Below are 14,481 nucleotides of genomic sequence, written 5' to 3'. Positions count from 1 at the left end.
AGACGTCTGTTTTGTGCAATGGAGATGGTGACCTTGAGGTCTCCGCACTGCAATGTCCAATTTCACATGCTAGAAAGTGGTGTAAGCCTCCATGCTAACACACTTATCACACATATCCAAGGTTGTAACTTAAATCCAGTGTGTGTGTGTCTCTGCTTCTCAAAGATTAGATATCCATGTATTGGCTTTGATAAACCTTTGACTCAGTATGAAAGAAATTCAGTCATGGACCATTTGTAAAGGATAAAATAGTTTTATTTAGTCTCATAGTAAAGGTAGGCCTCAACTTGCAAGACAGTTGTTGGCAGTATGTACAACATACCTGTAGTTTCCATGGAATGGAATAAGACAAAAGACCTATTTAGTATACTCTAAATGTCCTAAATGAAAAAAAAAAAAAAAACATGGTAAAAGATGCATACACGCACACACACTCACACGCATGTACACTTCTGACAGGCAAAATGCTTTTTATGGGGGAGGTTTTCCTAAAAACCTTTTAAATTTAAACCTGCAACATTTAAAAGTTTACCTTATAAAGCAACTCACACAACAGTGACCATTCCGCTTTTTTTGTCCTTTTTTCTTTTTTTTACCTCAAAACAATAAATGGGACTTGCCATTCTACCTTTTTTTCTTAACATGGGAGAAGTACATCTAGCATACCAGCGGTGTTCCCAAATATTTGTGAACAATACAAATTGTACGACATCTTCAGAGACTTCGAAAGTACTGATCCAATTCATTTTTTTCTTTCGAAACCCTGAAGTCTAACTAAAGCAAGCTGCCTAAATTAATTCTCTACATCAAGCTACATGGATAATAACACAAATTTGGGAATTTTTTTTTCTCTCTTTTACATGACATCAATTTCAAACAAAGGAATTTCACTTTTCTTTTTTTTTCCTTTAACAATTTTCAACTTGAGAGAAGCCTGAGGTACGTTTGCTTACACGTCAACTGTCGCTGCTATGTAGCATCACTTTCTGTTTGCATTTGTTTCTACAAAGGTAAACTCCTTAGTGACACGTCGTCGTGGTCTGCGTGTGTTGTTTCTTAACAGGTCTTTTTTAAGATTAACCAAGAAAACAAAACAAGGACAACAAACGTAAAACAAAAGTAAAAAAAAAATAAATTGCAGTGCTTGGAGATGTACGCTCTTCCGGAACTCCGCTTGGAGGACAAGTGGGACAGATTGAAGGAGGAAAAAAATTAAAAAGAATCACGGAGTCCGTAAGTAGCGAAGCTGCCTCATTTGGGAGTCTGGATTGTCCTGTTTGTTGTTGCCAAGACGCCGTTGCTCGAGTGCCCCAACAGAACTGCCAAAGCCAATAATAGGGGGGGGGGGGAGTAGGTGACCAGAACCAACAAACAAAAACAAAAACAAACAGGAGGCTACACAAAACTCATTTCCGTTCTTCAGCGAAATTTAAATGGTGAAGTCCTCGTCCTTTTCGTCCTCCTCCTGCTCGACAGGCTTTTGTTCCCTCTTCTGGACCGAGGTTTGGGACACAGAGTGACGCAGGTGACAGATGAAAGATGGACTGAGCAAGAAAGTAGAGTGGAGAGTCTCGGGGGGGGGGGGGGGGGCGGCAGGTTATGGATGGATGGATGGATGGGAGTGGTGTGGAGTGGAGGGGATGAGGAGAGCACAAGGCCCCCCCCTCACACACTGGAGGAGGGTTCTTTAGCTGGCCTCGGCGCGGAGCTTCTTTCGGCTGGGCGGCTCCTCGGGCTCGGACTCCGAGCTGGACCCGGAGCCGCCGTCGAACGCCGACACGGTGCTGCCCTTGGGATTGGTGTAGCGGCCACCGTCCGAGGAGCCGTAGCTGGCCTGCAGCCCCTTCACTTTCTCCAGTGCACGGACTGCAGTTGCAGAGAGAGACGGAGGGAGGGAGAGACAGAGGGAGGGAGGGAGAGAGAGACGGAGGGAGGGAGAGAGAGAGGGAGGGAGAGACGGAGGGAGGGAGGAGTGTTTCATTATTATCATGAAATCATGAGATAAAAAAGGCACAGCCTAAGATCAACACTGCATATGTGACTACTACTTGGTGTGAGACTGTTCAGTATGTTATCAAATTGTCTAGTAGGGATGCTCACTATAACAGCACCCCATGAGGCTGATCACATATCCAGGTTTTTCAAGGAGAACGTGTTTGATCAGGATTAGGTACAATGTCTTACAAAATGAATATGAAAACATAGTAACAAAGTCTGTACAAGAGTCACATAATTACAATAATAATAATCATAATAATAATGCTTTAAAAGGAGAATGTTTAAAAAAAAAAAATCTCAAATAATGTTAGACTGAGAAGTCTAGTCTCGTCTTCTTGGTCTGATCTTTGGCCCGTGAGGAAGCTCACCTTGCTGCTCCAACAAGGCGTTCTGCCTCTTGAGGTCGTCAATGTCCTGCTGGTGTGTGTGGTTTTTCCGCCTCATGTACTGGATGTACTCTGTGGCTTTGTCTAGTATTTGAGCTCGAGAGGCCTGTTTGATAGAGAGCTGTCAGCCAGAAATGAAACACTAGAAGTACAACAACCCGATGCATAGCCCCATTCTCGCTCCCCCACATAGTACCAATGGAGAAGGCCAACCCACGGACCCTCTCCTTCACAGTGCTCCACATCCACATATCATGGCAACCTCTCAGAACTATTATTCTCTCTGTTCAACAGACTGGAGTCATTAGGCTAGTCTGACTTTTGGATTCACTTAGACATTTATTTATCAATGTAGTTGTTACTTTATGTGTGAGAACAGGCAGTAGATTAGTCTATGTATAGGGTCACAAAGATGAACTACTAATAGGGTCACAAAGATGAAATTGTAAATAGCAAACAGCAAATGGAAAATGGCCGTCTTTAGGACGTACCTCGAGTGCTCCTATTAACCCATGGCTGAACTATCAAACAAACCCATAAGGCTACATTATATGCCAAAGGCAGCATGCTAGAGGATCCATGGCAATCCAGACATTTTTGGGTTGGCATTTAGACTTGTATGTTGGATGTAGCCAAAATAATGAATGGGTGGAATGTCATGGCATTAACACAGCCAAAACAGGCGATATCTAACTGTACAAACATTTAAATCCTGCAAACGTACTGACAAACAAATGCAAAGAAAGGCACTATCAGTCTATCCAATCACCTTGTTTATTTATGTATTTACTGTGAAACCCTGATGGCTATCTGTTCGGGCTTTCTCAAACTCCCTCAAGCCAAGAACTTCAAAACAGGAAGGACCAACAAATGTCCTTGTAATTGAGTTTTGGCACAAGGCCTAGCTTTAGGTTACTTCACAGACATCAGATTCTGCCTCAAATAATCACCCCTCTAACTCTCTGAACACACACACACACACAACTGAACAACCTACATCTTCAACATAAAAGCACTGACATTTCTAATGAAACCTGACTGAACTTGTGGTCAAACATTCCTGAAAGCACTTTATCATAAGCTCTATCATCATCATCATCATCCTCATCACCACCCTTCCCAACATCCAAATCACTCATTTAATATGAACATTTCCACACTTTCAAAATAACAATAATAATATTAATAATAATAATAATTAAAAAAATGATCATAACCTTAAGGAGCTCTTTTTTTTTTCTCCCGTCAGGTCTACCAACCTTTTCCCCTTGCAGGGCGGGGACGGAGTCGCGCAGGCCATGAAAGCTGTCTTTGATGTGGTCCCTACGCTTGCGCTCCAGCGCATTATGATGTGCTCGTTTGTCTGCCTGCAAGGAGAGAGTCACACGGGCGGTCAGCCGAGGGCATGGGAGACACCACATCATACACAAATGCCCACCCTCTCATCCAGTCCGTGCCCAAGGAGGAGGGGGGGGGGGTTGCTAGGGAGTGGATGTCGACGCGACTGGTAAAAAAACCCCGCTGCTGGAGGTCGTGATGCGACCGGCAACATGGCGTATGCATTGACGCGTGGCGTAGGGGTAAGAGCTACATGATGCCGTGTTGGTTTGTGCAAGACAAGGGGCCTTAACTCCTCAAACTAATACGGATATATACAGATATGGGTTTGAAGGAACACGAGAAATATGCCCAAGTGACTGGAAAATGTATGATTTGACCGGTATCTGATTACTTGTCAGTAATGCGATGGGTATTTTTAATTAGAATAACAGATATTAAAAATGTACTTTTATTAAATGAATATATATATATATATATAACTATATGGATTTATTCAAATAATTAGAAATTATTTGACCTGGGGTATGAGAACGAGAATAAATTGTTGAATGCTGTTGTTTCCTTTCACTATTGCCCTCAGTTGTGTGAATTCAGAGGTTAGTGAGAATTCAGAATGTTTTGGCTAAAGAGCAGAATCCCTGAGCCAGGCATGTTTTTCCTAACCTGGAAAAGGGGAGGTGGGGGGGATCTGGAGTTCAAAGGGAAAATGACATCTGCTGGAGCCCAATGTCTCTGAGCAGCCCAAGGGCTTGGCCTTCAGTGGCCAAACCTGCTCTGGCTCCAGTGAGTCAGCAGCACAGACAGCCTATGTCCTTAAAGACAATGGAGGCATAAACTGATATGTTATTAAGGTAAAACGTTCTTAATTTAGGTGGAGCAGTCTTTGGTGTGTTTCACATGGCTAGGCACAATCCCTGAGAGTGCTTCAGACGACCTGAGCATAAGTAGGAGCCGAGATGAAGGACATTGCACTCTACGTGGGGCAGAGCTGGCAGTGGCAGCCATTGTCCATGTGGACTACCAGACACTGCCTCTGCTCAATACCACAACAAACTAGGCTCAGCCATAAACACACATGTGACTGGTATTAAAGGCGCATGGAATGTTGGTGGGCTCCTCCACTAACGCAAACTAAACGAAACAAGAAAAAAAAGACCTTAAAAGATACACACATGGCTCAGTGCATGTGAAGGGTTAGGCTCGTTTGGGGAAACATATACTGGGATAGTCTCCAGCCTTCAAAGACTGAGTCACGATTGATGAAAACTGATGCAATTATAGTTACATAACAGGCAGTTGGTGCTGACTTGATGTTTTCTTCATGTTATCTCTGGAGAGGGGAGAATTCACATCCTATGTGTCTCAGGACAAACCAGTCACAGAGAGAGGGGCTATTCCAGGATAATTCATTTAAGGTAGTCAACTCTGAACACATACAAACTACTTTCATCATGACCAGTTCATGGTACACCCAAGCCTGATCCTGTTCCACTTGGCAATAAGCAAATTCAATCAATCTGTCTGGACGTAAAGTTAGTATAGAATTTTAAAGATTGTATTTAAAAGAAGAATACATGTAAGCAATATTGCCCTTTTTTTCCTACTGTTTCATTAATTTAACGCTGTTTCGGCAAACAAAAATAGACATCAATGACCAAATTCACAAAATGTCTAGTGTTTTACCCCCGCACAACACTACGTCACTTTATTACGCTCACTTATTAGGTTACTGGTGTACTACACGGGGATAATACTGTAAATTGCCGGTATTATTCATCTAAGATTTTCATTGAGATCCCTTTTTTAAAAAATTAGTGAAACGAGGATAAATATAAGTCGTGGCAGTTAGTCTCCCCATATGCAGCACGTCAGTCATTTAAAGCTCTCCGACCTAGCAACCAGCATCGGTTCCACACGGTCTTCGCTGCTTTTAGTGTGGCCTGTAGCACTGGTATGGTAACTATCGGTTAAGCGAGGGTAAAATCCTAACCTTCCTGACAACGTTTCACAATATAGGACCTGTTGGGTACATCGTGGCCGATTCAATTACAACGTAAACAAACACTAGTGAGCATAGCTGTGTTTTCGGACTGGCTGCTTTAGTGGTGATAACGTTTAGACGACAGTTCGAGCGACATATCCAACTAAACCCCCCCAATCTCCCTAAGCTTTAGACGTTCACAACATCCTCTCTACACTGACCTCACGAGGAGGAGTCATGATCATAATGTGGATGTATTGCTGGGCAGCAACACGGCTGGAGAGAGAGCAAGCTATATATTCCAGCGAGATAGATTTCAACCTAGGCAACAGCAGAAAGCTTCTCGGGCAAAGCTAACATTACCACAATTCATTCGATTCCATCGTCGCCGTGAAACTTATAAGCAAACTGGGAGCTTATATTTATCAACGTCACCTACCCGGAAATCAACTGTAGCTACAACCACGGTTAAAATTTCACATTTGAACGTCTAAACTGGATGGAAAGCTCCGTTAATTACGCACCTCATTGTTAAATATCGGTGATTCTTCCTGTAAAAGAACAGAAAAAAAAGTATGGACACGTTAGCGACAATAGTTTAGAAAGAAACTGCTTGCTATAACATAATCTGATTTAACTTGCTAACGTATCATGATATTTTATCTGCTGTGTAACTTATATTTCTGTCATGTGGAGTCAGTGTTTATGTAAACCATGAAATCTCCATTATCACGATACCAGTCCTGAACCGGAACGTTGCCGTCCTCATTATTTTAGCCAACTGGCTATCCATCAACCAGTTAGCCGTCTCCGGCTCGAATATCGAAAACTCAATGCATCAGCTTGCAATGTAATGTTAGCTAGCTAACGTAATTTCACTAGCAGCTAGCTGTCTAGGTTGCTAGCTACATTTTCTGGGTGATCGCAAACTACATAGCTACCTAGCTTACAAACTTAGAAATAAATAATTTAAGAAATTAATACTCACGTCACTATCGACTTCGATGTCATCGTTGTCACTCATCCTTCGATGGATTACTTAATCTAAACGAAAGAAGGAGTCAAAAACAACATGTAGGAAGGTGCAACCTTATCCAAGTGAACACTCAAGTCTCACTGCAGAAGAGAAACGAGATCAACGAACTCCCTACACGTGATTCGCCCACACAGGAACATGTACCATTCCACGACACGCCTATGCGACCAACGTGGTTCGGTATGGACTTTGTAGTTTTCTACTGAAAACGTTTCCGTGTCAAGTTTTACGTAGTGATGACGTCAAAACTACAAGCGCAGTGTTCTTCATAAGTGGGCGCTCCAATCAAACGCAAAAACTTTGAAGCTGCATTGGGAATTGTAGTTCAGACAAACAATACATCGAAAAATCAATAAGTGAGACATGCGCATGTGTAAAATAGAGCTAAATATCAAATTACCATACCTATCATACTTTCTATTTGTCTGAAGCAAATTATAATATGGTACGTTTATTTAAAAACTTGCTGGAAATTCGGTTTCCTGTCAATTAAGTAACAGGTATAGACGTGAAAGTAGGCTAAGACATTTCCAAAAAGGGCTTACATAACTTGCTGCATAGGCTGACTATTTGAGTCTTTGGACAGTTCCTGGAACCGAGGACAGGTTATTATTTACAGGTTTTACAGTTGTTCCCACATTTATTGTCTATGTTAGCCTATTATTATTATTTGTATTATTATTAGTAATAGTATTATTATTAGTAGTAGTAGAAGTAGTAGGCCAGTACCAGTTGTAGTAGTAGTAGTAGTATGTGTTGTTGTTATTGTTGTTAGTGTAGTATAATGACGTCAAATAAATTATGTGGAATAAATTAATGAATGAATGAATAAATGGTATAGAAATTCTGTAAAACCCATCAAAACAAATTGTGTGTGTTTTCTTTTCTTAGCCACTAATGTATATAATGATATATGTATACCATTGCAGATAAAGGTCATGAGGAAGCTCTGCTCTGATAGAAAGCCATGCACTTTTTCCCCCTATCAAATCTTGCCCCAGATAAAGAGCTTACACACTGGATTATTAGGGCTGCTGGGATGGATCAGTTAATGTGTACAAACAAGAACAGTGTAATATCCATACCCTTGTGAGCTCAGCAGACCAAGTGGATGTGTGTGTGTGTGTGTGTGTGTGTGTGTGTGTGTGTGTGTGTGTGTGTGTGTGTGTGTGTGTGTGTGTGTGTGTGTGTGTGTGTGTAGCAGAACAGGGTCAGGGGCCAGACGTAATAGAACAGCCAGCCTAAGCCATAGCAACACAAAGGACTGTTTAAAATGAAGCGGTTTGCTTGAAAGCACAACACAACACTCATCATAACATGTTCTGAAAGTCTTATATTAAATGAGGATGAAAATATGATTCTAAAGATAATCTTTATGTGTTGATGATTTATTAACTTAAGATGTATTTATTATTAACACTTATTGACATGCACTGTTATTATTGTTTTTCTTATTCTTCTTATTGTTGTTGTTATTATTACTGTTGTTGTTATTGTGTTGGTTGTCGGTATTAGGCCTACTATTGTTGTTGTTGTTATTATTATAATTATTATTATTATACATTTATGTAATGTATATAATATTTCCTATTCTTTTTATTATATACAGTATATATATAATATCATATTCAAATACTCTGATTAAAGGGAATATTTACACTATTACTCATTTTTACACAATTTTTTAAGCACTGTGAAGATCATATTTCACTGATATAAAACTGTTAATATCAACTCATCTTCTTTAGGTGAGAACAAAGAAAAATCAGGAAAATCTGTCCTCTGTAAATCTGACATATAAAATACATGGGAGGGGCTGAGTTTATGATTTAAACAGTTGATGGTGTGTTGAACCATTTTAACCCATTAAATGCTTAGTTTCATAAAACTTTTGTCAATTTTAACACTAACATTGAAAGGCTACTTTAATAAGAGATTAGAATGATTTTTTTTAAGAGTTAGACCGATAGGCTTTTTCCATTACACAGAGATGGTAGGCTAAGTATTTCTTACCCCGAATAGGCGTGTGTCGTCATTTAGGAGTACTTTGATTTGTATGGATTCTCAGAAAAGAAAGACACAAAAGAATATGTGACATTCAAACAAAAGCCACATTCGCTTGCGCTCCAATTTCACGATCCCAAAATTAGTTGGCTTACCGTTTTTAAACTTTTTAATAAATCAAATATTTTTTTTTTTCTATTATTGATTCCTAATGAACAGATTGTGGGTGACCAACATGATACAACCACAACGATTTTGATTGTGTTCTAATTCTGTTTGTGATCTAATTCTATTTGTGTTCTAATTCTTGAACAGAAAGTGTTTGGTGTTTGGTGATTCCCTCTTATGTTGATGCTTACAGGTAGTTTTAGTTAGTGAAGTGGATGTGTAATTTGTAAATACCCTTGTGTTTTAGCATCTTTATCCATCCCAAGTCAGTCTGACGTGTCTGTGTATTCATGCCAACCCCAGTTGCCATTCTGTATCACTGTTTTAATAAACGCCAAGAGAGCCAAAGATGCGCAAGAACGCTAAATTGGTGTCAGTCAGAGAGATTCGCAGATGACCAAGCTCAAGCAGAGCTGAGCTCGGATCACAACTTAAAAGCATTGGTCCAAGGCACCTGCTGCTTAGCCTATACATGTGCCCTTGCCCAGGAGCGGGCACTGGGCACTAGAGACGCCAGCACTGGAGCCCCACTGGGCACTGGAGACACCAGCACTGGAGCCCCACTGGGCACTGGAGACGCCAGCACTGGAGCCCCACTGGGCACTGGAGCCCCACTGGGCACTGGAGATGCCAGCACTGGAGCCACACTGGGCACTGGAGCCCCACTGGGCACTGGAGATGCCAGCACTGGAGCCCCACTGGGCACTGGAGACGCCAGCACTGGAGCCCCACTGGGCACTGGAGACGCCAGCACTGGAGCCCCACTGGGCACTGGAGACGCCAGCCCTAGAGCCCCACTGGGCACTGGAGACGCCAGCACTGGAGCCACACTGGGCACTGGAGACGCCAGCACTGGAGCCCCACTGGGCACTGGAGACGCCAGCACTGGAGCCACACTGGAGCCCCACTGGGCACTGGAGACGCCAGCACTAGAGCCACACTGGGCACTGGAGACGCCAGCACTGGAGCCACACTGGAGCCCCACTGGGCACTGGAGACACCAGCACTGAAGACCCACTGGGCACTGGAGACGCCAGCACTGGAGCCCCACTGGGCACTGGAGACGCCAGCCGCTGTGTGGTTTACGTTGAGGTCCTCCTCAGGGAGAGGTCTTCCCAGCCATCTACTGAGTTGGCCTGCGACTGCATCTGACGGAGTGCCACATGGAGGGTGAGCTGGCTCAAGACACTCCATTATGTCCTCTGTCACCAAGCTGGCTGTCGTCATGGCAGTACCAGTACCCTACGAGCCGCCTCCCGTCTTCAGCGAAAGCGATCCCCAGTTTTCAGCAGCAGTGAGCAGTGACCACCTGTCTTTAGCCTCCAGCAAGATCAGCTAATGGGAGCTCATCGATCCCGAGCAGCTGAATCGAGACCAGGCTCAAGATTCTGTTCTTGCCCGGTTGCATTATCACCTTCCTCTTATTGGCTGAAACATGACTTTTCTGTTTCTGTATATCTTTGATTCTTAAGTACTGAGGGTTCAAACTCTGTGTATGTGCTTAAAAGTGTACCTACTGTGTGGGTGTGTTCAATTTAGTGCACAGTAGGCCTACCGTTCTAAAACGCAGCTAAGCTATCCCAATCGTGTTTTTTGCTGATCACCTTAATCAATCATTTTGTATCACTGCTGATCACCTTAATCGAGCATGCCTTAAAAAGAAGCTGCCCCTACCCTTCTCTCCTCCTCCTAAACATGACTCTGTGTGTTCTCTCTCTCCTACTCCTAAACATGACTCTGTGTGTGTTCTCTGTATCCTCCTCCTAAACATGACTCTGTGTGTTCTCTCTCTCCTCCTCCTAAACATGACTCTGTCTGTTCTCTCTCTCTTCCTCTTAAACATGACTCTGTGTGTTCTCTCTCTCCTCCTCCTAAACATGACTCTGTGTGTTCTCTCTCTCCTCCTCCTAAACATGACTCTGTGTGTTCTCTCTCTCCTCCTCCTAAACATGACTCTCTGTCTGTTCTCTCTCTCCTCCTCTTAAACATGACTCTGTGTGTTCTCTCTCTCCTCCTCCTAAACATGACTCTGTGTGTTCTCTCTCTCTTCCTCTTAAACATGACTCTGTCTGTTCTCTCTCTCCTCCTCCTAAACATGACTCTGTGTGTTCTCTCTCTCCTCCTCCTAAACATGACTCTGTGTGTTCTCTCTCGCCTCCTCCTCCTCCTCCTCCTCCTAAACATGACTCTGTGTGTTCTCTCTCTGTCCTCCTCCTAAACATGACTCTCTGTTCTCTCTGTCCTCCTCCTAAACATGACTCTGTCTGTTCTCTCTCCTCCTCCTAAACATGACTCGTGTGTTCTCTCGTTATCTATCGAGTGTGTCAGGCCAGGGGGCAGGGCACATATGTAGATTTGGTATCATGGTGCCCAATGCTGTAGCATCAGTGGAGTAATGCAGAGCATCTTGTGAGGTGACACCTCTCTCAACACTAGATGGCGTTTCTATGCTTAAGAGCTGCAACACTGAGGCTAGGCCTCGCACAATTATGCAATGTATACTATGCTTGAAGTGGCATTAAGGAGGTATTATCCAAAATTATCTAATTAAATAGCTAAAAGCCTAAAGGCTTGCCTTGCCAAACACCTACAACAGCATGTGTGTGATGTGTGTATGTGTATGTATGTGTACAGTGGGGAAAATAAGTATTTGAACCCCTTGCGATATCACAAGTTGCTGGCCACTTGCAAAGAAATGTGTGATCTATAATTGTAATGGTAGCTGTATATTAACAGTGAGAAACAGAACATCAACAAAAAAATCCAGAAAAATGCATTTTATAACATTTATGACTTTATTTGCATTTGATGCAAAAAATAAGTATTTGAACCCCAAAACTGACTGATACACTGATAACCCTTGTTGGCAAGCACAGACGTCAGACGTTTCTTGTAGTTGGTAACCAGGTTTGAACACATCTCAGGAGGGATTTTGGTCCACTCCCCTTTGCAGATCCTCTCCAAATCTTTAAGGTTGCGATTTCAATGGGAGGGAATGAGGGAATGAGGTTCAAGCCCAATATTCCACGTTACATGGCCCCATCCATAGTCCCCTTGATGCGGAGGAGTCATCCTGTACCCTTGGCAGAGAAACAGCCCCAAAGCATAATGTTTCCACCTCCATGCTTGATGGTGGGTATGATGGTGATGGTGGGTATGATGGTGGGTACTCTTGGGGTCATATGTCAAACACGGCAAGTCGATTTGATGCCAAAGAGCTTGATTTTGGTATCATCATACCACATTCTGTCTCCCAATCCTCCTTAGAATCATTCAAGTGTAAAAAAAGATAAAGATCCCTTACTTTGTAGTAGTTTTAGACCTATATCTCTGTTAAATGTAGATTACAAAATTCTTGCTAAGATTTTAGCCCTCCGTCTTCAGGGGGTTCTTCCACAGATCATCTCATCAGACCAAACTGGCTTCATGCTGGGGAGGCACTCATTCCACAACACGAGAAGACTGTTTAACATACTGAACATGCCCAGTTCTAGCATCCCAGAGGTAGTGGTGTCCCTGGATGCTGAAAAAGCTTTTGATAGGGTGGAGTGGGACTTTCTATTTGAGGTGATGGAGAAGTTTGGCCTGGGTTCAGGTTTTATTTCATGGGTGAAATTGCTATACTCCACTCCAGTAGCTTCTGTGCAAACAAACAATACAGTATCACCCCCCTTCGAGCTCCATCGTGGCACAAGGCAAGGGTGTCCACTATCCCCTTTATTATTTGCCATAGCCATTGAGCCCCTGGCCATCTGGCTGAGATCTGAGAGTGGTTTTGAAGGCATCTCCCGCCAAGGATCAGAACACAAGTTATCACTGTACGCAGATGATTTACTTCTCTATGTATCAAATCCATCCACATCTCTCCCGATAGTTCTGGACGTCCTAAAGCAATTTGGCCAACTCTCTGGCTACAAACTCAACTTCGGAAAGAGTGAGTTATTTGCAATTAATAACTTAGTTGGTGACTTGCCAGAAAACATTGTTCCTTTTAAAAGAGCAGATAACTGTTTTAAATATTTGGGTATTCTGATAACAAGGTCTCTAACAGATACTTTCAATAAAAATTTTGCCCCCTTGCTTGGCAAAGTTGAGGAGGACTTTCATAGATGGTCTACCTTGCCTCTATCATTGGCCGGTAGGGTGAACCTCATCAAAATGACAGTTCTACCGAAATTCCTTTACCTTTTCCAGCATATTCCTGTACTTACTTCAAAAAAGTTTTTTGCTAAACTGGATAAGGCAATATCAAAATTTCTCTGGGCAGGTAAACCTGTGCGTATGCAGAAAAGGCTATTGCAGCTTCCTAAGAGCACAGGGGGCCTTGCTCTCCCCAATTTTTTATATTACTATTGGGCAGCTAATATTCACAAGCTTTTGTATTGGACTGACAAACCTATAACCGACCAGCCTGCCTGGGTTCATATTGAGATGTCATCATCCCAGGTTTCACTGCGGTCATGGCTGTGTTCTTCTCTTCCTGTGTCAGCCACTGAAGCCAGCGATAACCCGGTAGTTAGGCAGTCATTTAAAATATGGTTGCAATTCAGGAAGCATTTTGGCTTGAAAAGTTCCTCTATTTATGCCCCAGTTTCCCATAATCACAGTTTTAAACCATCCATTATGGATTCTGCATTTCAGTTGTGGGTGGAGAGAGGTGTAGCATCTATCAATGACCTCTACGACAATGGTACTTTCATGTCCTTCAGTGACCTATCGTCTAAATTTAATCTCCCCTCATCTCATCTTTTCCGTTTTTTTCAAATTAGACATTTTGCCCAGAAAAACTACCCAGATTTCCCTAACACCCCCCCTCAGACTCTGTTAGACACCCTTCTCAGGATAAACCCCAATCTGAAAGGGAATATCTCCCATATTTTTAATGCAATAGACGCCATCACTTCAGTTTTCCCACAACACACAAAACATCTGTGGGAACAGGATCTAGGGCTCAATTTTGAAGAAGATCAGTGGGAAAATATCCTTGAGTTGGTCCACAAATCTTCTGTCTGTGCCCGACATGGGCTGATTCAATGTAAACTTATACACAGGACTTACTACACCAATCATAGACTGTCTAAATTCTATCCCAATGTAGCTGACACTTGCAATAGATGCAACCAGTCCCCCGCCGATCTCATACACATGTTTTGGTCATGTCCAAAGCTTTCAGACTTCTGGTCCAAAATATTTGATACCCTTCAAACTGCTTACCATTTTGTGGCTGACCCTCATCCCCTCCCTGCCCTCTTTGGTATCCCACACACCAACATGCTGACCGCTGAGGCACGACATTCTATGGCCTTTTGCACTTTGTTGGCTAGGCGCTTAATTTTGTTGAACTGGAAGCACATCTTGCCCCCATCCTACACTCGATGGGTTAAAGAGGTTCTGCACAACTTAAAGTTGGAGAGACTAAGGTTTTCCCTCAAGGGCTCTCTGAGGAAATTTGATCAAATCTGGAACCCCTTGTTGTTTATCATAGACTCATTAGACATAACACCTGAGGAGTCTGATGTCTGAGTTCTGCTCTTCACTGAAACTTAAATTTTTTCTTTAGTTTACTC

At 42.7% G+C, this 14,481-nt stretch overlaps 1 protein-coding gene across 6 annotated transcripts; it reads right to left on the bottom strand.

Moving 5' to 3' along the window:
- Positions 1-269: 269 nt before the first annotated feature.
- max (myc associated factor X) lies at positions 270-6,817 on the bottom strand. 6 transcript variants are annotated; one of them, XM_080853445.1, is made up of 5 exons: positions 6,695-6,817; positions 6,231-6,257; positions 3,602-3,751; positions 2,367-2,490; positions 270-1,866 (listed from the first exon to the last, which is right to left on the bottom strand). In XM_080853445.1, exons 1-5 carry the CDS (start codon positions 6,728-6,730, stop codon positions 1,688-1,690), a joined length of 516 nt encoding a protein of 171 aa, XP_080709571.1. In that variant the 5' UTR covers positions 6,731-6,817; the 3' UTR covers positions 270-1,687. The 6 variants fall into 6 exon arrangements, with proteins under 6 accessions (XP_080709571.1, XP_080709572.1, XP_080709574.1 ...); XM_080853446.1 differs by having other exon boundaries at positions 2,367-2,505; positions 3,644-3,751; XM_080853448.1 differs by having other exon boundaries at positions 3,644-3,751.
- Between the last annotated feature and the right edge of the window lie 7,664 nt (positions 6,818-14,481).

The sequence above is a fragment of the Sprattus sprattus genome (assembly GCF_963457725.1).
Source record: "Sprattus sprattus genome assembly, chromosome: 16".
NCBI classification, from domain to species: Eukaryota; Metazoa; Chordata; class Actinopteri; order Clupeiformes; family Clupeidae; genus Sprattus; species Sprattus sprattus.
Note: the sequence above shows the minus strand (reverse complement) of the source record. Positions and strands in the feature narration are given on the sequence as shown.